Source organism: Photinus pyralis, unplaced genomic scaffold, assembly GCF_008802855.1.
Source record: "Photinus pyralis isolate 1611_PpyrPB1 unplaced genomic scaffold, Ppyr1.3 Ppyr1.4_LG4, whole genome shotgun sequence".
In the NCBI taxonomy this organism is placed as follows: Eukaryota; Metazoa; Arthropoda; class Insecta; order Coleoptera; family Lampyridae; genus Photinus; species Photinus pyralis.
The window spans coordinates 19426757-19450296 of record NW_022170511.1 but is presented as its reverse complement, the minus strand read 5'-3'; the positions used below and the strand labels follow the sequence as shown (position 1 = coordinate 19450296).

At 37.6% G+C, this 23540-nt stretch overlaps 3 protein-coding genes and 1 long non-coding RNA gene across 6 annotated transcripts; 1 reads left to right on the top strand and 3 right to left on the bottom strand.

Moving 5' to 3' along the window:
• Positions 1-992: 992 nt before the first annotated feature.
• LOC116167990 (putative serine protease K12H4.7) lies at positions 993-3583 on the bottom strand. Its single transcript, XM_031483626.1, has 9 exons — positions 3398-3583; positions 3228-3350; positions 2998-3179; positions 2723-2952; positions 2542-2677; positions 2280-2497; positions 2099-2234; positions 1880-2049; positions 993-1833 (listed from the first exon to the last, which is right to left on the bottom strand). Exons 1-9 carry the CDS (start codon positions 3440-3442, stop codon positions 1730-1732), a joined length of 1344 nt encoding a protein of 447 aa, XP_031339486.1. The 5' UTR covers positions 3443-3583; the 3' UTR covers positions 993-1729.
• A 159-nt stretch (positions 3584-3742) lies between these two features.
• On the top strand, positions 3743-19964 carry LOC116167991 (1,5-anhydro-D-fructose reductase-like). 2 transcript variants are annotated; one of them, XM_031483628.1, is made up of 6 exons: positions 3743-3859; positions 18668-18844; positions 18886-19170; positions 19215-19406; positions 19454-19806; positions 19854-19964. In XM_031483628.1, exons 2-6 carry the CDS (start codon positions 18773-18775, stop codon positions 19894-19896), a joined length of 945 nt encoding a protein of 314 aa, XP_031339488.1. In that variant the 5' UTR covers positions 3743-3859; positions 18668-18772; the 3' UTR covers positions 19897-19964. The 2 variants fall into 2 exon arrangements, with proteins under 2 accessions (XP_031339488.1, XP_031339487.1); XM_031483627.1 differs by lacking the exon at positions 3743-3859 and adding an exon at positions 18104-18239.
• LOC116167992 lies at positions 15390-16169 on the bottom strand. Of its 2 annotated transcripts, XR_004144685.1 has the most exons (3): positions 16019-16163; positions 15836-15966; positions 15390-15784 (listed from the first exon to the last, which is right to left on the bottom strand). It is a non-coding gene; the product is annotated as an uncharacterized LOC116167992 (long non-coding RNA). The 2 variants fall into 2 exon arrangements; XR_004144684.1 differs by having other exon boundaries at positions 15390-15966; positions 16019-16169.
• Positions 19965-20430: 466 nt separating the features above from the next.
• Positions 20431-21768, bottom strand: LOC116168970 (1,5-anhydro-D-fructose reductase-like; the record flags this gene model as incomplete). The annotated part of the gene is given in 5 exon segments (XM_031485001.1): positions 20431-20893; positions 20941-21296; positions 21346-21395; positions 21398-21524; positions 21566-21768. Coding segments are annotated over 5 exon segments (779 nt in total), but the record flags the coding sequence as incomplete, so codon positions are not given.
• Positions 21769-23540: the final 1772 nt, after the last annotated feature.

The window sequence follows — 23540 nt, the reverse complement described above, 5'->3', positions numbered from 1 at the left end:
CGGAGGACGTCTAAATCTACTCCGTGCGAAATTGAGGCTAAATTTCGCATTAATATACTCCATAAATGCCACATTTGCAATAAAAAAAGTCACAGATTTCGCAATCCTTGCAACCATCGGAGACATTGGAAATGATAACCGTATAACCTATAAACATAAAGCCATAAATAATCCTTATTCACCAGGAATAATCTTGCTCCGCTCGCTCGCAAGCTCGCTCGTTTCGCAAACGTAAACTTTCTGAATAGTAAGCGGGGTCGTAACATGCTTGTAATACTATCACGGGCGATGTGCGAGAATTTTAAATTGGAATTAACAAAACCGTACCGTATCGTCAGTATTCGCGACTTTTCCTGAATCTACCGATTGCAGTCGAGTACGGTACAATCAACACTTCTTTTCTACTCGGTAAACCTGGTAAATTCATACCCATACAAAACTCGCGTTTCCAATCCGAAAATTCGTTTTACCTATATTTGGCACTTTTAGCATTGGAAATGCTTATGTTTTTTATGGGTATGAATTTACCATATTTTAGTTACAATTAGCAGTCCATGTACTTATGATCTAAGGCTCCATTTGAAACGCGCCCCTTTTTCGCTACAAACGTAAACGACTGTCCCTATTGATAAAGACAGATAGGGCCGTAGAAATCAAACAGGTAGTTTGATAATAATAGATTTCCTGAAAAATAGAGAAGGTCGGAGATTAAATACAAGAGAGAATGAGCGAATTTACCCGAAAAAACAGTATAACTCTTCGCGAGGCTGAAAAAACGGGTGGATAAGGCTCAACGCTATTCAAACGCATTATAACTTCACAACTTATGGTGGGCGAAATTCAGGATATGAATGCAAGGTCGGCAAAGAAAAGACACTAAGGCCATGAACGGGCTCTACAATGTGCCAGATGTGCAAGGTCGCCATTTCTTTTGTAACAAGTCTGCGTACACCAAAAATACTGACAAGGTATATGATAATCATTTCAATTCATGAAGTAAATCTCGGGATTTATTTACGAAATAAGAACAGAGTGAATACAAAATTCAGTGTTTGTGATTTGTTTGTAAATGCGTAATTCTTGTTTAAATATTATCGCTTTGTAATTTTACACTATGGTGCCGCTATCAATTTTCTTTCACGGAGCGTTAAATCAATTGGAACTAAATTTGGTACACATATTCTTACACATTAAATGGCAAAATCGCGTATGCATGCTTTATAAAGTAGTTTGACCCACAGGACACACTCTTTTGGGACACCGTGAGATCCATATAAGGTCATACCATTTACCGTTTATCGGTGTCATTTCAATTTTTGTTTCCAAATTACACCAAACTATTTTCAGAAATGGCCTGCCGAAACATAATACATGAGGTCTTTTTCTAAGGTTCCCATACACCATTTGCTGCTAAACAGGAGAATATAATGTGCCTGTTCTTATTTCACGAAGTACTTGATTAACGTGTGATAAATGTTTACTGGCTACCAGGAAAACGTTTTTTATTATTATAAAAGTGAGTGCCAGGGTCAGGGACCATTCGTTATAGGTCAAGAGAGTCGACCTTTTGTGTTTCTGCAAAGTGTAGCGTAAGATAATCGCAAATCCCGTTCCAGCGAAGATTTGATATTTTATCGCTGCGCAATTTTTAAGATAGAGGTCTAATGGCTACAAACGCGCGAACATCACGGCCATAACAGGCGATTTATATTTAAAAAAAACTTTATAATTATTTCAGCCATTGTTTGACGATCGACTTCGCCCTCCCACGGGCCTCTACAAGCTGAGGAGGTTCGCCGTCTTGTGAAAGCTGGTCGGCACAGTGCGAGACCCCTAAAAACGTGATATAGTGATCGTCTTCACTGCACGGTGAACCTACCGGGAATTACGATAACGGGCGCCTCGCCGTTGCGCTCTTGGTAAAGTCCCAGCTTATGCCACGGATCCTGGGCACCGTGGACGCTCAGCACCTTCGTCACGTCGATGTCTTGCGACGCGTACCGTCGGTTAATTCGATCGATACCTTTCTTCAACAGCTCTTTGTTGAACCTAAGGGAAACTTCCGGTAAATTTCTTAAAGTCGCCTTCGGTGGCTTACTGCTCTCCGAATTCCGTCGAGCAACTCTTCAGATCGCTGTCGATTACCGAGAGGGAGTCGTGGAATGGTTGCTTGGGCGAACTCAGCGTTATGCTGAATCCAAATTCCGTACAGGTTTGGTAGGTCCATGCCACTTCTTAGATGAAAGAGTAAGTTAGCTTCATTTTGTAGGGAAACTTACCGTCGTTTGGGTAGGAGGTGTCTTCCTCCGAGCAGACCTCGGCCGATTTCGCCTTGAGGAAGAGTATCATGGCTTGAAAGGCGTTCGTGACGTTTTGAAAAATGTGACAGCTGCTGATGCCGTGATCCGGTGGAATATTGTGATCGGCGACTACGTATCTGATGTTGCTCAAAATAACACTGTTGTTCATTTCGGCCGGATCGCCGCAGCTCCAGTTCCTGGAAATGTCGAATTAGACCATGCGAATTGGGGTTGAACCTACTCGAGGGCCTTCACCACTTCTTCTCGACCCGAAGGCGTTGAGAGCCGCCGTTTTATTTCAGTGTAACCGTCGCGGATTTTGTTGTAACAGATTCCGCTGACATTCGAGTATACCTCGCCAGCGACCTCCAGGTACTCTAAAACGAAACTTAAAATATTGTCGTCAAAACCTGTGCCATTACCGTAGAAGTCGGAAACGGCTCGCAACGGGGCGCTGCTCGCCCAAACCGCGTCTACCAAATGTGGATATTTATATCTGAACCACGTCGCCAAAGAGGCCGAGTACGAGCAGCCAAACGCAACCACCTTGCAGTTCTTAGGTGCAGACTTTCGGATGGTATCAACGAAATTGGCCAAGTCCTCCAAGGTTTGCGCCACGGAGAGGTACCTCAAATTTTCGGCGGTCAAGTTCCTGCAAAACTCCCATGCAATATCGCCCTCCTCACTGCACGCTTACGTAAAGGGCGAACTTTTGCCGTAGTACCGGTGCTCCAAGGCGAGAAACCGTCCACCGACCTCCTTGGAGAACTCATAGCTCTGCCCCAGTCTTAGAACGTTCGGGTCGAGGTGGCCTTCACCGCCCACTTCCAAAACCAGGGGCCCTCCGTTGGAATAGTGGCCGGAATCTTCGAAGTAACGCTGAAAGCATGATTCCGTAGCCGTTTTGCTAATTCGGTGAAAACTTACAGTTTGAAATGTGCGCGTGTCCGAGTTATCGAAGTGGTTCAGCGGTTGCTTGAACCATCTCTCCTGAAGAATACTTACGGGCTCAACGTCATTGGTTTCCCCGCCTCTGGGCAGCGAGTATCCCTGAAATCGGACCGTGAAAGGGCGACAAGTCAGTCAAAATTCCATACCTGGCAGGTGCCAATAACGATTAAAACATTAGCGATTACGTTCATAACCTTACGTCAACCGTGACCGGAGAATCACAAATGGAGAATATCGGGTATTGTGTGCAGATTTATGAGGCGCTTATAAATATTCACCCGCATTACCGGCGCGTGTGCTTAGATCTCTTTTTTCTCGGGAATTTCGTGTTTACAATGCGCGGCTATTTATATTGGGCAAGTTTAATTGTGCGAGTATTTTTGTAATTTGTCGAAACGCGCTCGAACAGAATGCTGAGATGGTGCTTTCGCCCACGCGCCCATCGAGTGCTCGCCCAAATTAGAAAGGGAAATACTTTTGCGAGTTCTTTCGAGAATTTGGCGTCATCCAAGTTCGCATATAACAAATTTACGGTGGTGTCCATCGAACGAAGTGTGACTAATTTTGGTTTGGTTTTTCCGATACCTCGTGGATCTGAGAGCCAAAAGGTAGAGTTGAATTCTTAATTTTTATGCTGTCAACTTTGCTTCCTCTGATCTAAAGACAATAGTTCGCCGGCTTCGATGTTTCACATCACTTTACTACTATGAAGCAACTGCATGTCGGAACCGGAACTGATATTTCTATTGCTAGTGTTTTTAGACAGAATTTAGAATTAGAAGAACAGAAGAATTAGAAGCACATTCCCACAATTCTCCTGCAACACTTTGAGAATAAACCCACCGATCATTATGTTCCCCTGGTACCTCCCGAAACATTTCAAACTTCGAATGACTGAAAAGCCTTCTAGTGCTTCTAATGTTTTACAGAACTTCATAAGTACTTGAGAAACTATTGAAAGCACTAGAAAGTCTAATCGCTTTTTATTGTTTTTGAAGTTTTTGAAGTTCTTAGTCTTCACGTTGAATCAATCATTTCCCTGGGTGTAAAATAAGCGGCACTCGGTGGTAAATCTTGTGAGAAGAATTTTAAGAGAAGAACCTGAGAAGAAACGTTAAATTAATCGATTTATGCTTGGGTCGTTGTTTGGTCATTGATGAATTCCTTTTTCTCACTTCTCCCATAAATAAATTGTTAGCGTTTCACTTTGAATGCATTAAGTAAAATATCGGATTAGTGCAATGAAAACCTAGGAAGCTCCACTAAAATTGGTCTCCGCTTCTCTTACTAACTTGGATAAAATATGACATGTCGAAGGATTACAGACCCATCAGCCTATCATCGTTCCTTCTAAAAATCTACATTCATTCCAATATTCTTACACGGACGTTTTTAGATATCGAGGGTGCGTTTAACAGGGGGCTCTTGAACAAGTTGATAGGTGGTGCAATATAGCCATGATCTTTCGGTTAACCCGGAAAAGACCGAGGTTGTTTAATTTACGAAGAAAATGGGAAGAAGGTAAAGGATTTCAATACTATCATTGTTGTACATTTTTAATGCGAGAACGTGTACAGAGATTTGCACTTTGATGCATCAGCATTCATCTAATAATCATCGGAGAATGGATAAAACCTATGACTTCGAACTCTAAAAACACACAAATACAACCAGTTTTATGGCAAACTTAAACTTACTCGTCGAAGGTAACCACTCGTTGGTCCGTTCCTAAGGCGTCGATTTTCGTAATGTCTTCAGAAGACAGGGAAAAATCCAGAACGGAGAAATTCTCAATTAACCATACTTCTGAAAGATCGCGAAGATGGTTTTAAAAAAGTGCCGAGCAAGAAAGCTGTGGAGAGATAATCAGAAAATTGTAACAGAAGCTTCAAAGATAGAAGTGCAATGTGAAATTGTAATAATGTCTGGTCTCAGGGAAAATTAAATAAATAAAACTCACACATTTATACCTAATTTACTATAACATTATTTAGGAGCACACAATACGCACAAGAAGTGCGTTTCGCGGTGCTATCATGACTACTTTACTACTAAGTATAAGTACTAATCAACCGATCATATATGACGTCACAACGTTGGACGTCATGACCGTATTAATTCATTACACCTTTCCTTTTCCTAAAGAAAATTTTGATTCCTATTGAATTAAAATTTTCCGACTAAGTATAATGCTTATTATAAATGGCATAGTGACCTACATCATAAATGTGAACGACTACGATTACATACCTACTATTGTTACATGATTCATTTACCTCTAACTTATACACTATACCTACCTACCTAGTTATAATTACAAGAATTGAGCTAACTTAACACTATTTTCAAATATCCGTTTTCCGAATGCATTCTTTACACGGTTTTTTAATCACTAAAATAACTTTTCACTCTGTTTTTATGCACTTGCACTAAACTATTTTTGATTTTCAAAGTCACATTTGGAGGGTCCTCTCGTATTACTTTATAAGGTCCGGTATAAACTTCGTCAAATTTATTTCCGATTTCGTTTCTTAATAATACCTTATCATTAAATCTATAAGTAACACTACGACAATTTACATCTAACCTATTTTTCCTTTTAGTTTTGGATTGTAGTAGATTATTTTTCGCATCGCTCCATGCAGTTTGCAATCTAAACTTTAACTCATGAGCGTAATTATCAAAATTATACAAAGGATCAATACGTCCTAATACATCATGTGGTAATTTGCATTGTTTTCCAAAAACTAACTCGTACGGGCTGTATTTGGTTTCAGTGTGAATGGAATTGTTAAATGCGAAACTCCAGAATGGTAGCCATTTTGCCCAATCATCTTGAAATTTTGATGTTTGAATTCGCAAGTAGGCATTTAAATTTTTGTGAGTATTTTCCAAAGAACCTATTGTTTCGTGATGGTACACCGTGGAAGAAATTTGATTAATACCTAGAAGTTTGGCGGCTTCTTTGAATGCTTTTGCCAAAAATTCCGTGCCTTGATCTGTTGCGATTTCTCGCGGAATCTCGTATCTCAATATGAAATTGTTGGTAAACGCCTGAGCTACTGTTTTTGCCTCTTTATTTTCTATTGCGTATGCTTCCACAAATTTAGTTAATTCGCACTGGACTGTGAGAATGTAGCGATTGTTATCGACATCTTGATTTAACGGACCTACTAAGTCTAAATAAACTTTTTGAAATGCTTCCGAAGCTGTAGTTGTGATCGTTAGTGGTTCTTTATGAGGAATGGAATGTTTATAACGTTGACAGTTATCACACTTTTGAATAAATTTAACAATATCATCTCTTAAGTTACTCCAATAGTAAAATTTTTTAATATTTGCGTACATGCGGTTAATACCAGCATGACCTCCCGTTGGAAGAACGTGATAATCGTTTAAAATTAATTGTTGGGTTTCTTTGCAATCGATTCGTACTGCGCGGCTTATAACACATACTTTAAGGTTCAATTGTTTGAGTAATTCTACATTTTTACCTAATTCGGTGAGAAGCGCTTCATTTTCTGGAACCTTAAAAACACAAAATTGTGGTATACCATTTTCTATACTTAATATTTGCAAATGTCTCAACTCTGCGTCTAGGGCATGAGATGATAAACAAAATTGCTTTATATACATTACTTCATTTTTTATGTCATAAAATACTTTACCTAACCTGCGCACGTACCTACTCAAATTTATATTTTCTTCTTTGCGACTAATCGCTCTTAACTCTACTGCATCTCGGGGTCGTTTTAATAATTCGACAATGACCGGCTGGCCAATCCGTTCATTAGCTTCATCATTAAAAGTTACCTTCGATTCAGTCTTCTGCAACTTATTCTTAGTTTGGGATCTAGTTACTGCGAATATGTTTTTTGAAAACTTCGTGAGATCTGATGATTCAAGTTTTATTCTTGATAACGCGTCGGCTGTTGAGTTTTCGGCACCCCTAACGTAATTAATCGTGAATTGGTAGTCTTCAAGTATAAGTCTAAACTTTGTTAATCTGGATGAAGGATTGTTTGCACCAAATAAATATATTAGAGGACGGTGGTCGGTGAAAATGTGAAATTTGCGACCAAATAAATAAGGTCTGAAATGCTTTACACTCCAAACAATGGCTAGAAGCTCCTTTTCTATGGTGGAGTAATTGATTTCCGCTTGGTTCAATGCTCTGCTGGCGTAAGCAACGGGCTTATGATTACCATTACATAAAATTGCACCTACTGCATATCCGCTAGCGTCGGTTTTTAAAATAAATTCATTTCCCGGAGAAAAATCTGGAAATTCTAAAATTGACGGTTCCATTAATTTTTGCTTTAAATTATCAAATGCGGTCTGGCAAGATGCGTCCCAAATAAATGTAGTAGACTTCCTGGTTAATCGATTTAATGGAGTTGCAATTTTGGCGAAATTTGGAATGAACTTACGATAATAATTAGCGAAAGCAACAAATCGCTTAGTTTCGTCTGCATTTTTTGGTACAGGATAATTTTGAATAGCTTCCAATTTACTAGGATCAGGAGAAATTCCCTTAGGTGTAATCATGTGACCCAAGTATACCTACTATTTCCTTTCTTAAAAATTCACATTTTAATGGATTTAATTTCAAATTAACCTCCCTGAATCGTTGTAAAATTTTTACTAAATTTCGATTGTGATTTTCTAAGGTGTTTCCAAATACTATAACGTCATCGAGATAAACAAAACATGATTCATAGTTTAAACCAGATAATGCAATTGTCATTATACGTGAAAATGCGCTGGGACTAATTTTTAACCCCATAGGCAATCTCTTCATTTGAAATTGACCTTTCGCTGTAGTGAAGGCAGTAAATGTTCTACTAGATGGTTCTAACTCCACCTGATAAAATCCCTGTGATAAATCTAAGTGCGTAAAATATTTTGCGGAACCAAGGGCGTCATAGATATCTGTTATATTAGGCAAGGGAAATTTGTCGTCCTCAATTTGTTTGTTTAGTTGGCGGTAATCTATTACTATTCGCCATTGGGTGTTACCTTCGACACCAGAATTTTTTGGAACAATTAATAAGGGTGAAGACCACTCGGATTTACTTTCCTCTATTATTCCATCTTTAAGCATGCGGTCTACTTGATTATTCACTTCTGATTTTTGAGCATGTGGTAATCGGTATGGTTTGACGTAAACAGGACGAGCATCGCTCTTTAACCTTATATCTACTGTAGCTAGGTTAGTTACCGTAACTTGATCGTTTTCTAAGAGAAACACATCGGCATATTTTGCACAAATTTTATGAATTGAATCCTTTTCTTCCATATTTAAATTTTTAACATTAAGTGTATCTAATAATTTATCCACCCGATCTACACAAATTTCGTTACCCTCAAAATTAAATAAATTGAATTTAGATAATTTAATTACTGCCGGTTTAAAATTCCTAATTTGTACTTCTTTATCGCTAGTGTTTAATATTCTTACAGGTATAATACGATTATCGTTGGGTTTTACTATAATTCCGGCTGTAAAAAGACCTTTTGAAATCTCATTTGGCAATACGACACATTCGTCAAATTCCTCTATTTGGAAATATTTTATAATTTCGCACCGAGGTGGTATGCATGTTATTGTTTTATATTTAGATTCTAAAGAAGACGTGAATGAGTCAGTTTTACTAAAGAGAGATATTGTGAAACACCCGTAATCAATTACGGCGTTATATTTTGTGAAGAAATCTAATCCTAAAATGCCATGAAAATCTTGAGTGAAACTGTCAATGATATAAAATTCCTGGTTGAATTCAAAATTTTCTAACCGAAGTGGGATATCAACAAACCCAATTGATATTATAGATCCTGAAATCCCATTAATTCTTACTTTCTTGTCGAACTGTACTTTTTCATTTTGACTTAAGGAGGCTGGAAAAATTACACTAATAGATGCGCCTGTATCAAGTAAAAATAACAAACTTTTGTTTTCATACTGAATTCTTAAACAATTTAACCCATTTATATTTAATATACATTTACTGTAAATTTCCTTATTAGGGACGAAAAAATTTTCCTGCATTATTGAAATTACCTGTATTTGAAGTGTTGGAATTATTTGCTGAGCTTTGGCTATGGCATGCATTGACATATCTAGGGGGCATGAACCTTGGCGAAGAAGTGCTGTGTGTGTAATTGTAGGATCTACCTCTAGGACGTCATGACCGTATTAATTCATTACAAAATATACACCAATCAACTGTTTGATACTACGTATTTGAAAGGAACAAACATTAAGCTTTTTTATCAAGCATAAGCACTTCCAGTTTAACTTTGTATCCAAGCACATTACTTCCCTGATTGTTGCACTGGAACATTAGCAAGAAGGGATACATCGGTGATGGGAGAAATAGAAGAAAATAAAATGCAGTACGTTTTGCTATTGTTTAAATGAAGTTTGTTAAAATTAAACCACTCTTGAAGCGTCGATAGAATTCCACTTGCCCGTTGTTGTAGGTCAAGAATAGTTTTACCGGAAACTATTGCAGTAGTGTCATGCATGATTACAGAGTTCAAAATGAAAACAATATCGTTGATAAATAAAAGAAACAGGATTGGCCCTAAAATCGAGCCTTGTGGTACGCCTTTATTTTATTTAGGACGAGTAATAGAGTTTATGTTGTTGAATTTACCATCCCGTATAACTTAGATTATTGAATTGCATGGAATTTACAATTTCCTGAGGACCATTTACGAATCTTTTATTAAATTTATCGGCTATTTCTTTAGGATCGTCTAACACATTATGGTTGATGGACTTGTATCACGCAAATAACATAATGTATTATAAAACGTATTTATTAAACTACACATGTTACAGATTGAGCACACGAAAGTTCTGTCTCATCTCTTATGAAGTAAAGTAATGTAATGCTGCTTTAGCAAGGGATGCGTATACCTGCCACGCAGAGTACTGTAAATAAAGGAAACGAACGTCAGGATAAACTCAACTGTTTGAATTATCCGAGTACTATCGAAGACAAGCGCGTTAGCGCGATTTACCGTAAGGAATAAGATTTGGGCATTTCCTACGTACCGTAACCGTTCTAACGCAACGTAAACGGGAACTATAAATGTTCACGCCCAACAAGTAGGGTTTAATTCCAAACGTTACGGTACAGTGTTGCGGGTACGGAACTATAAATTCAGCTTAAATCACATGACAGCCGACAGGTTTGGTAATTTATTTTCGGCGAAGTCTTCAGATTAAATAGTGTATTAAACCACGATTACTAATTTATTCATTTCATAATTTTTCGTTTTGGTTATAAGTTTTTGTGGTCCTGTGTATTGTACCTGTTAACGGTAATTTCTATTTGTCAGCCACTTCCAACCAAATTCAAGTCCACGGCTTAGTAGCCACTGTTATGGAGGTGGTTAGAAGGCCTATTGGTGTAATATATTTATGAGGCATTTACAAAAATTGGAGCTTTAGATCCCGGTATATATACCGTAGCGTTCGAAAATGTGATAGGTAATTATTTTACAGTGTTCTTTTATTACCATATGTACCGATCACATTAACGAAATGGATCACTAATTGGAGTGTATTCATCTGGTTGGTCCACGCGCGCCACTAAAAAAAGGTGCAAGAGTTGTAACCTCACTTTGCAATCTTTTTGGCTTTCCTTCAATAATTATCAAGAGGACTTCCGTTGTGTACATTTTTTGTTATATTCGAAACCTTAGATCTTACGAAACACTTTCATGGTAGTAAGTATATGCTAATGTAGCCTTGTAGGTATATGCTGTTTATCTCAGAGTAAGAAATAAAGATAGCGATGCCTTGATGCTTATCAAAACGCGCCATAATCTCGTCGTGTTTGTAAATATTGCAGGAAGCGAACTTGTCACATTTCGCGAAACCATTTTTTAATTAATATTAATAATAGATATATAGAAAGGATCTAAATGGATTTTTAAATATTTATAAAGGTGGTGAAAAACAAACTATTATAAGTTGAAATTAAACGGCCTAATAAGAAAATTTAAGATAATTAGTGTGTCACGACGGCAACGCTGTAGCGATTTGACAGATGAAACTATATCTGTTTATTTCTAAAAATCGTAATTTTCGGCATTTTTAGTTCATTTTATAGATTGAAACTTATTCCATTGTGTTTAATAATTTATCAGCACCCTTTGACATGGGGAAGGGTGTTCTGTTTGTGGAACTATCTTTGTTTCCTACTCTATATGTTTATAAATTTATGCGCTACATTTACACATGACAAAAGCATTGTTCTATAAACAGGCATGCACCAAAGTTACCGCATCTCATCAGTCATCATCAAATGTTTACCGACATTTTCCATCGTGGATCTACCGCTCCAGTTTTCGTAAATGCCCAATAGGTATTATGCTGTCGGTGCCCATATTACAGTGACTCTATAAAGACAGTGTGGCCATATGCTCATTTCCGCCATTTTTCCCAAATTTATTATTGAGCTTATGGGAGAATCGCACATTTTGAGTGTAGGAATGTTGCGATTTACGCAAATCCTTCTTTTGAGAATTTTTTTTCGGGAGGTTTTTAGGGGTATTAGCAGATCAAATTACCGAATGGCTTGGGTTGTTCAATAAATAGGATTTGACATGTGTGTTCATGGTCTTTGTCTTGTAACCGGCTGAAGTGTAAAGTACGGCTTGTCTTGAAATATTTTGTTATACCTTAACTGTGTGCTTTTGCTTTTTTGTATCAGGTGAGGTATTTGCTTTATTCAATTAATCTATAAATGTGCATAACTTGAATGTAGATTGTAACTCTTTACTTATGTACTTACTGGATTCAATCACTTGTACCTCTTAATGTGTAACCTTTGTTGGTATTGGCAGTCATGTTTCATTGTCGGTAGGGCTGTATCTGTGCTGTACATACTTGCATGTGTACATATTTGCGTATTGTGCTTTTTAGTCACTCTCGATTATTTCATTGCATTTCATTATATTTGCTTATTTGGGACTGGAGTAATCAAGAGGGAAGTGTGCTTGTTTAGAGGGGATCGAGTTATTCAAGTTTATACGGGCCTTGGTGAACCTAACACTAACATTTTCACTCGTTCCGAACCCAACAACTTTAGCCCATGTCTACAGGGCCTGGGGAATCCTCCCGGCCGTCGAGGTATATTTAACACTTCTTAGTTTTGCCTGATGTATGTGTTGTAATACCTGGAGAATGTCTCGATTCCATTTTGGTTACTCATAGCGTGTTTGTAGTATTTACCCCGGTTTCGAGGGGGCTCAAAAGTGCTGTACATTAGATGTTTATTATAGGACTACTCCGAATTAGGTTTTCCTGTAGTTTTCCAATTCGTAAGGTAAATGCCGGAGTAGTATAGAACCACCTAATACCCTCTGCAGGGGCGCCGCTAAAAACCATTATGCGGGTCACTCTGTAATCGTATTGGTATTAGATTCAATATAAACTTAATCAGCTATTTATTTTTACTTTTGGTGTTCCTTATCCATAAAACACCCTCAGTGCCTGCTGAGAACCCAGTTATTACACAACGTAGGTGTCCTACATGACGATCACGATCTTAGTGCACTCGGAGTGGCCCCCGAGTGACAGATTCTCGCGGGAAACTTAAGCGAGAATATTCAAATAGGCAGCCATGTTAGTTTGGCATTCCCTCTACTACAGAATATGGTCAAATATTCCGGTGTGATTTGAAGTTGGCGTTAGCCCGCCAAGATCGGGTTCATAACCACAGCTCCCGCATGCGCAATAAAAATTACGGAAAGCACAAAGTTCACATTTAAAAGAATGAAGAAATTCTCTTAAATTAATTTATTTCTAGACTTTGCATAACTTTATTTACAATTGGTTATCAAATTACAACCACTATATCTCCGTGTTGATAGTTACGTTGGTACAGCCTTAATTTTTTTCTTAAATTGTAGAGTACCTACTTTTAGAAAAACCAAAAAATCGGTTATTTAAGTTATGTCAGGTCTATTCTACCGCCCTCGCTATAACTTTTACCAGCCGTAACCAGAACAATAACGTGTATGAACTGTACACAGACATTAAGTGTGCGTTTACAATGTACCTACGTATACGTAAGAGATACATAAAACGTAAAAATTTCGCAAAGTTGAACTGTATAGAAACATACGAAGGGGTTAAGTTTACAATGAACGTAATTTTTACGTACGTATATGTAAGCGATATGTAAGTCTTGCGCATAGTCGCAAAGGTTGAAAATGTTTCAAAGTTACGTACGGTCAAATATCATACTACTTGTAATATGATCTTTGGTTTATTGCAAACAGCGAAGTAAATTTACGGAATCGATACAGATATGTACGAGTTACGGTTTATGAAATTTTTGTATACGTTCATTGTAAACGCACACGTACATACAGATAGATATAAGGTTTTAAGTAGGTAATAGATCCACTGTCAATAACCACCTCCATAACAGTAACTACTACGCCGTGCACGTGCACTTACATGCAATGCAAATAGCAGTTGTCTACCGTTATAGGTACAATATACAGGATCACAATAACATAACCAAAAAGAGAGATTCTTATGGAATGAAAAAAGCAGTGATCGTGGTTTCCTATATTATAGTCTGGGACTTCACCGAAAATTAAACGAACATTTTCAAGTGAATGACATCAATCATCACGCAAAATCGGCTTCATAACCACAACTCACGCATGCACAGCAAAAATTACCTAAATCACAACGTTCACATTTAAAAGAATGAACAAACACACTCATAAGTTCTCGAATGATAGGGCACTTCCAGAAAAACTGCGAGCAGGGTGTTAAAGGAGGAACATCCCTTCTATCACCCCTACAGGGGGTTTTCTTCCAACCTCTCTGTAACTTCTTTAATGCGATGTCAAAATTAGGTGTTATATTTAGAAGTACGTGCAAGGTCAAATTTAAAAATTAATTTCTCAAATTCTGGGGCACTTCTAGAAAAACTGTAACATGGGTTTTAAAGGGGAACATGCCTTCTATCACCCCTATAGGGGGTTTTCTTCCAACCTCTCTGTAACTTCTTTAATGCGATGTCAAAGTTAGGTGTTCTATTTAGAAGTATGTGCGTGGTCAACTTTAAAAATTTATTTCTCAAATTCTGGAGCATTTCTAGAAAAACTTTAACAGGGGTTTTTAACCCTGCAGTGGTGACGTGAAATTTTGGAACACCAGTGGTGACCTCGGTCTGAGAGACCGAATTTGATTTTGGCTTGATTTCGTAGTTACTACGCATGTAACTTGGCTTAAAATAAAGGAAAAAGTACAGTCAATAAATAAACAAAGGCATATAAATCGAAAAATAAATTTTATTCTTGTAACATAACCAGTAGCGGTCCCAGGATTTGGTAAAGGGAGGGGCTCAAACCCGAACTTTGCCCCAACATGGAAAAAAATGAAAGAAATCTAATGAAAAAAATGAATGAGGGGGCCCGTGGCCCCCCCCTGGGACCGCCACTGACAGTAGCGGTCCCAGGATTTGGTAAAGGGAGGGGCCCAAACCCGAACTTTGTCCCAACACGGAAAAGAATAAATCTGATGAAAAAAATGAACAATAGGGGGGGGGGGCCGGGCCCCCTGGGACCGCCACTGAACATAACTAAATTGAATTATACACAATACTAAGCTTATGGGGGGATGCGCGTTGCAATGCTGCGCTGACTAGAATTTTCGTAGCATCAATGCACCGGAAAGCGGCCAATTACTCACGGCACTAAATATACCCAAATTTCCGAATTGTTCTTGATTTCTGTTTGAAAGAATGTGCAGTGGCAGCTTGAATTTTTAGGTACACCAATGGTGACGTCGATCTGACAGACCGAAAGGGTTAATTGTCAAAGAACGGCTTGCTTCATCAAGTTGTTCGTCTGGTACTAAACTCAGACACGCAAAATATTAAGCTAGCAGAACTAGCAGTGCCATGCGCTGCGTCGTTTTTATAAAAATTTGAAAAATACTTTTCGTCGGTCTGAGAGACCGTGCGTCACCACTGAAGGGTTAAGAGGAACTACGCTTCTATCATCCCTGCGAGGACTTCTCCTTCAATCTGCGTTTTGGTATGTAGGGAAGTTACATTTCTCGGTGTGTGGTTCACTTTTGAAATAAACGCTTCCAGATGACGAATAGGATAATCGTTTAATTATCAGGATACACATTTTTTTTGACAATCTTTGTGTAACTTTGTTAGCGACGTCATCGTTTACATACTACGGTGCACCCATCAAACAGAACGAGATACGTGTCTAACAATGTCTCACGTGCTCGTGTTTCTACACAGGTACATGTATTAGCATCTTGTAAATATACAAATCTCTCATTCAATGGAGATTACATATTTAACTTATCGTGTTAGTAGATATATCACGATTGAACTCGACACAATTTCCATTACGAAGGAGCATCAACTTGTCGATGTGCTTGTTCCTTACAAGAGTCGTAGAACATGAGCTTCGTTCCATTAACGGTTTATCTCTGGACTCTTTATCCATTATTAATTCCCACGAACCTGTAACTGTTCACTCAATTTGCATTACAGGTAAGAATAAGTGAAATTTGAGATTACCTATTTTTATAGCGACAGCGTACACCTCCAATTTATTGTTAAGGGGACCCGGCGCCTCTTGCACATCTTTCGATTTCCATCGGCCTTTTTCTTGCTTTATATTAAACAATATTGCGCAGCAGGTGCAAATCCTACATTCATTGTTTACTGTTATCATAAAAGGAATCGTAAAATTGGACTTACCGAATATGTACGTAAAAACTGTAAAGGTCACGTGTGACCGACGTAAATAACCCAATAAATCGCTTGCCTTCTCAAAATTGATGAACGTATAAATAATCCATTTATACGTTCGATGTAAGTAACAATCAATAACAGCTGTTTTGTTTTTGCGCAACCGCAAATAAAACGTACCTACGACCTACGGCTACTTTCCTTCTCTAACGTAACTGCGCATTTGCATGCAGAGTAGTTTTCATTCATACCATTTCCATTTGATACATTAAATTTGTGTCTTATTTTTATGCGTTACATTTTATGCAGACCGAATTTCCATTGTATGTATAAGCACATTTAAAATGCAATGTATTTTAATGCGGTGTATCGCATAGAAATGATTCACAAAATAATTCGACGTTCATTTTAATTAAAAGATGCACTATTAAATTCATTGGAATTCAATGCTACATCTTAAACTTCGATTTAATTTTTATGCCATACCTTACGAATAATTTCATTTCCATAGGTAATGTCGCAACGGGTATCTATTTTAATCCCATACGTGAATAACGTTTGTTCTTAAAGTGCATATATACGAATTTCAATGCATGCGATTTAATTTGATATACGCATGAGAATGGTTTACATTTTTTTTTGGATGCAAACATACTCGACTCAATTTTATTTAATATCAATTCAATTACACACAGCAGCAAATGTATTTCACTTCTGGTATAGCTGGACAGTTCCAAATAAATGCCTTATGTGTTTAAATCTTTTATAGAAATTGCTATTTATTTTCATGCATGACAATTAAATTGGCAATGTTTAATATTCATCTCTGTCATCTTGTAGTGTTTTAGGATTCAAACGCTAAAATCCATATTAACATTTCTTACATTTGCATACATTTGGCTAACATTTTTTTGAGATGTTGAATTTGTTGGTAACAATTCAATTGTAATTTAAATATCTTCATATACGTTATAAATGTATAATAAATAGTAAAACGGCGCACCATACCATACCAAAGTAACTGCTTCGGAACCATTGTGTATAACAGAGATAAATGAGATAGAAATCGGTGAAGCAATTGATGAATTAAAGCCCAAGAAATGCTCAGGACCTGATGGTATTCCTGCGTATGTTTTAAAAGGTTGCAAAGATATATTTGTTCCCGTATTTAAAATTTTATTTAATATTTCAATTAAAGCTAACAAATTCCTTCTAAATGGAAATCAACAAAAGTATGCCCACTTCATAAATCTGGGTCCAAGAAAAACATTGCAAACTATAGACCAATAGCTGTCTTATCGGCACCTGCCAAAATATTTGAAAAAGTGTTGCAAAAACGCATAATACAATCATGTCAAAACAGATATATCCGATAAACAGCATGGATTTATGAAGGGTAGGAGCACTGTAACAAATTTAGTTGAATTCTCACAAAACGTATCGAAAGCCTTAGAAAAAGTAATTCAATATGATGTCATATACACTGACTTTTCGAAAGCTTTCGACAGCGTAAACCATATAACCATATAAATTTGATTTTTCCGACCGCCTGCTAAAGTTCTTTATATCATATCTTGCCGAGCGTACACAATGGGTTACATTTCATTCCTGCACATCTCATACGTTTAATGTTTCTTCGGGAGTACCACAAGGATCCAATCTTGGCCCTCTCCTTTTTCTGTTACTCATTAACTTACCTGACGTTGTAACATTTAGTGATCCTTTACTTTTTGCTCATGATTTCAAATTGAGTCATCCAATACGGTCATTGTCCGACTGTTTGAAGCTGCAATATGATCTAGATGCAGTGATGGAGTGGTGTAAGGAAAATGATTTGCATTTCAATATTAAAAAGTGCAAATCGTTGAGGTTCTCGCGAAAAAGAGAGGATACAGTATTTCATTACAAGTTGGCAGTTCAAATACCTACATAACTGTGATTTTCAGAAAAAATATGTTTGTCCACGCAACAGGAGTGAAAAAAATTGTTATTTTTTTAGCGGACTGTATTAAGAAAAATTACGCAAACAATATAAGTACACACCAATGCTCATCCACTTACCTCGAGTCGGATGTTTGTAGGTGCGGGGATCCCCTTTATCAGCTTATATAGTAGTAGTACCCGGCACTAGCCACTTCACATAGAAAACCTTCGGTAAATTGTAGTAGGTACGTTTATGTGTCTGCATTCGAAAACGCCAACAACTGGTCTGCACTTTTCGTCGGCGCAGGTTTGTAGATAAAACACTCGTGTGTTTAAGATAAGTAGGTAATAGAAGTTTGAATAAAGGAAAATTTATCCGCAATGAAATAAATTAAAAATTATTAGAAAAATTAAATGGTTAATGTTGCGTCAACAATGTTTATGAGCAAATTTTTGAATTCTTTTTTGATGATCGCCTAAAAAATGTTGTGTGCACCTTGGCCAAAAGTGATTTGTTAGGCCTAATCTGAATTGCGGCCTCGGCTACCGCCTCGGCCACAAACAGCAGCTTCGGCCAAAAAAGATCACTTTTACGGCCTTGGTACACAAATAACTATTTTTCGCGCCTAATTCGACAACCTAGAAAATTGTATTAGGAATCCTGACAAGAATTTCCCTAAGATTTTCATTTGAAAAAACTTCGCTAACGCTGTGAGTGTATTGACCTCATTTCAGTTATCACTTCAACCGCAACCGAAGTAACTGAGCAAATAACCAACAAGCATTTGTTTACCGTGTACTATAAAATAGCGCAAGAGAAGCGTACGTGTTTAGTACACAATGGCCGCCGTACCAACAGTTAAGCTGAACAATGGAGTGCAAATTCCAATTTTGGGACTGGGCACGTGGCAGGTAGGTGGCTCTGCACCGGTCATTTTCTATTTCGCTTTTAGTCCCCCGAAAGCGAGGTGAAGCAAGCCGTTATGGATGCGATCGACATCGGCTACAGGCACTTCGACTGCGCGCACATTTACGAGAATCAAAAGGCGATCGGTGAGGCGATTTCCGCCAAAATTTCGCAAGGTGTCGTGAAGCGCAGCGATCTCTTTATAACGAGCAAGTTGTGGAACACCTTTCATCGACCAGGAAGTGTCGAACCCATCCTCCGATCCACTCTTAAGGAGATGAATTTGGAATACTTCGATTTGTATCTGATTCATTGGCCCTTTGGATTTAAGGTATGCGTGCCTTGCGCGTTTCAGTGACAAGCGTTTGTGTTCAGGAGGGAGATACTTTGTATCCGGCCGGACCGGATGGATTCGAATACTCTGACTACGATTACACGGAAACGTGGGCCGCAATGGAGGAGGTTCACAAGAAGGGATTGGCGAGGGCGATCGGGGTCAGCAACTTTAACAAGCATCAAATCGAGCGAGTACTCGCCGTTTGTACCATCACTCCGGCGATGAATCAGGTAAAACCCCCATGCGATTTCAAAGTGCGTAACGCATCCGTGAACAGGTGGAATGCCACCCCTATTTCAATCAGAAGAAGTTGAAGGAGTTCTGCGAGTCTAAAACAATTACCATCACGGCTTACAGTCCTCTCGGATCTCCAGGTATCCAAACGGATGGCAAACGAAAGAGTCTCCTCAACGACCCGGTACTGAAAGACATCGGAACGAAATATCACAAGACGGCCGCACAAATTGCGATACGATATCAGATGGAAAGGGGGATCGTCGTCATACCAAAATCAGTGCACAAAAAGCGATTAATTGAGAATTTCTCCGTTCTGGATTTTTCCCTCTCTTCTGAAGACATTGCGAAAATCGACGCCTTAGGAACGGACCAACGAGTGGTTACCTTCGACGAGTAAGTTTAAGTTTGCCATAAAACTGGTTGTATTTGTGTGTTTTTAGAGTTCGAAGTCATAGGTTTTATCCATTCTCCGATGATTATTAGATGAATGCTGATGCATCAAAGTGCAAATCTCTGTACACGTTCTCGCATTAAAAATGTACAACAATGAATCACTAGTTTACATATACCTTCTTCCCATTTTTTCGGGAATGCCTAACTGTCCCTCCAGCTAAAGATTGTGATAGAATTCATTGATATTTGTTTGATATTTCACGTAAAAGCTGATTCCGTACCAATTTTCTATTTGAAACACGCGGAGTGTTAATGACTACGCCTAATGGAGTTTATTGAATAATTCCGTCCTTGAAGACGTTTGTTATCAAAATCTGAATGCATGGGATTGGTTCTGTTGTATGAAACTATGTTAGTCGTTGATTAAGCTATGAATTTTAACATATTAAAAGAAGAAAAAGCGTTATGATGAAAAATATTTGAACTTGATTGATAAGGTGTAGATGCTCGTGGGGGCCTGGCAGCATCGCATTAAAGTCAAACACTTCAAAGTAAGGCAAACTTTAGAAACTTTAATTTAATATAACCAAAGTAAGGCCAAAAAATGGCAAACAATACCCCATCTCCGTCTACCTACAACCAGGACGTACAGTCTTAGGTGGCGACTTTAATGCGATGCCTTCCCTTTTCCTAAAGAAAATTTTGATTCCCATTGAATTAAAATTTTCCAACTATTAAGTATAATGCTTATAAATGGCATAGTGACCTACATCATAAATGTGAACGACTACGGTAACGTTTGATCTTATAATTTTAAGCTCAAATGTCGCATTAGTAGATTCCATAAAAGCGATATTTGGATTAAAATTCCAAAGACGTCGTTCATTATGCTCTTAGTTTGGAAAAACTTCCAAGGTTTATTTTAAAACTAAGTTTTTAAGACGTTCCGAGATAGCATACCTAGGAATTCGAAGAAATTTACAGATTTATTTATTAAACAGTAACATCTAGTGACCGGATCTCGAAATCGATGATGGTGGAGAATTATTGCATGTCGGAAAAAGGATAAAACTTGTGACTTCTCACTCTGAAAAGGAGGCGTGAGTTAAAGTGAAACTGTCGAACTGCACTTACGATGGTATGAAAGTAATGAATCGGAGGTTCTCGTTTAGACCGTCGATCTTCGCCACGTCTTCCGACGGTAGATGAAAATCAAAAACACCAAAGTTTTCCGCTTGGCGTTTCTTGTTAAACGACTTTGGTATAACGACGACGCCCCTTTCGATCTGATATCTGATGGCAATCTGCGCCGCTGATTTGTTGTACTTCTTGGCGATTTCGTTTAATGTTGTATCTCCGAGGACGTTCTTCATATGCCTGCGCTGTTCCAGAGTGGGAGTACCAAGGGGACTGTAAGCCGTAAGAACAATCCCTTTGGAGGCACAAAATTCTTTAAGTTTCTTCTGGTTGAGATAAGGATGGCATTCGACCTACACAATAGGGTCCACAACTCGCGTCTGATTTCAATTGGGTCATTACCTGAGTCATTGCTGGAGAAACCGTGCATATATGGAGCACTCGCTCAATTTGTTGCTGACACCAATCGCTTTCGCCAATCCCTTGCTGTAAATTTCTTCCATAGCTCTCCAAGTTTCAGTATAATCATAATCAGAGTATTCAATACCATCAGGTCCACTTGGAATGAGACTCTCCCCCTCCTAAAAAAGGAGGTGAAAAACAAATCACAAGAAAGTTTAACCTTAAATCCGAAAGGCCAGTGGATGAGGTATAGATCGAAGTACTCCAAGTTCATCTCTTTGAGGTCCGCCCTGAGGACCGCTTCTACGCTTTCCGGTCGGTGATAAGTGTTCCACAATTTCCCGGTGATAAAGAGGTCACCTCGAGTTACCACACCTTGCGAAATTTTCTCGGTGATTGTCTCGCCGACTTTTTTCTGGTTTAGTGCACAGTCAAAATGTCGATAACCAACATCGATGGCGTCCATTACGGCTGACTTAATCTCAATCTCAATCTTTATTTGTCCGTATACCAAAAATAGGTTTTGACACGTCAGAAAATATGGTAAATATTAAATTAGTACAATGCATATATATATATAAAAGGAATAATAAAAACAGTTTAAAATTTCAAATAAATAAAAGGTAGACAGACCATGTGGCTAAAACAGAATATAGATTATAAACAATTTAAAATTTTAGTTAAAAAGAGACAAAACAGAGATAAAATATAAACAAGTAAAGGTAAAAATGACTAGAGAATACTACTACACAGGTACAAAAAATTCAAGTAAACAAACAATGAAATAAATAAATATCATTAAAATTATTGAATAGATCTCCAAGGCGTATGTAAATATTCACTAAAAAGAATGACTTAATAAGTGCGCCTTAACGACTCTTTTAAATTTATAAAAATTGTAAGGTTTGATACAATCAGGAACGATATTGTATAAGTCGACCCTAAGACTGTTATTTTTAGACCTACTTAGTTTATAATAGGGCGTTTTTATTTTTTTTGCTCCTCGTGTAGAATAGTTGTGAGAGAAGTCATTGGTTTCAAATTTATTTTTGTTTTTATGAATTTCCAATATGGTGTAATATATGAAAATAGATTGAAGAGGCATAATATTTAATTGTTTAAAAATAGGTCGGCAGTGAGCACGATAGTCAGCATTTACGATTATACGGATTATTTTTTTTGCAATAAAAACGCCTTGCTCGCTTTGGAAGAGTTACCCCACAAAATTACACCATATTGTAAATGTGAATGAACTAAAGAAAATAGCACGATCTTAGGGTGGCTATACAAAGTGATCGTTTTAAATTCCTTAAAATAAATAATGATTTGGATAACTTAGATAAAACTAAATCAATGTGATTGCTCCAAGTGAGTTTTTCATCAATATAATATATGCCTAAAACTTTAACACACCTGCCGGTTGCAACCTTATTGTTTGTGGAGAGGGTAATTATGTGAGTTTTATCTTCATTTAATTTTAAGTTGTTCCTAATTGTATTAAATTATGACTTTTAAGGGCTAGAGTTTCGATATTTTGGTCCGAAATCAGTAATGCAGTATCGTCAGCATATGCAACAGCGTGATTAGGATGTATATATTCGAAAAAGTCATTAATGTATATAATGAACAGTAAAGGACCTAATATGGACCCTTGAGGGACTCCATGCTTAGTATTAATTAACTTAGAATATATACCGTCAATCAAAACGCATTGCTTGCGATTATTAAGGTAGGTTGACATTAACGATCCCGTTAGTCCCCTAATCCCATATAATTGAAGCTTATCTAACATAATATCAAACGAAACGCAGTCAAAAGCTTTGGACAAATCGCAGAGTATTAATGAAGAATGTTCCCCGTTCTCCCAGGATTTTACTACTAGAGATATAATTTGGCCCACAGCTTCTGTTGTGGAATGATTTTTTCGAAACCCATACTGACCACGATTTAATAATTTATTACGCTCTAGATAGTTATATAATCTTTTATTTAAAACAATTTCAAAAAGTTTACAAAACATTGGGACTATAGCAATTGGTCTATAATTGTCTATGTTGTTTGGGTCTCCCTTCTTAAAAAGGGGCTTGACAACTGACACTTTAAACGCCTCAGGAAAATTGGCTTCTGAGATACAAGGATTAAATAGATGTACCAAATACTTAATGTATATTATATGTATTGTATTTTTAATTAAT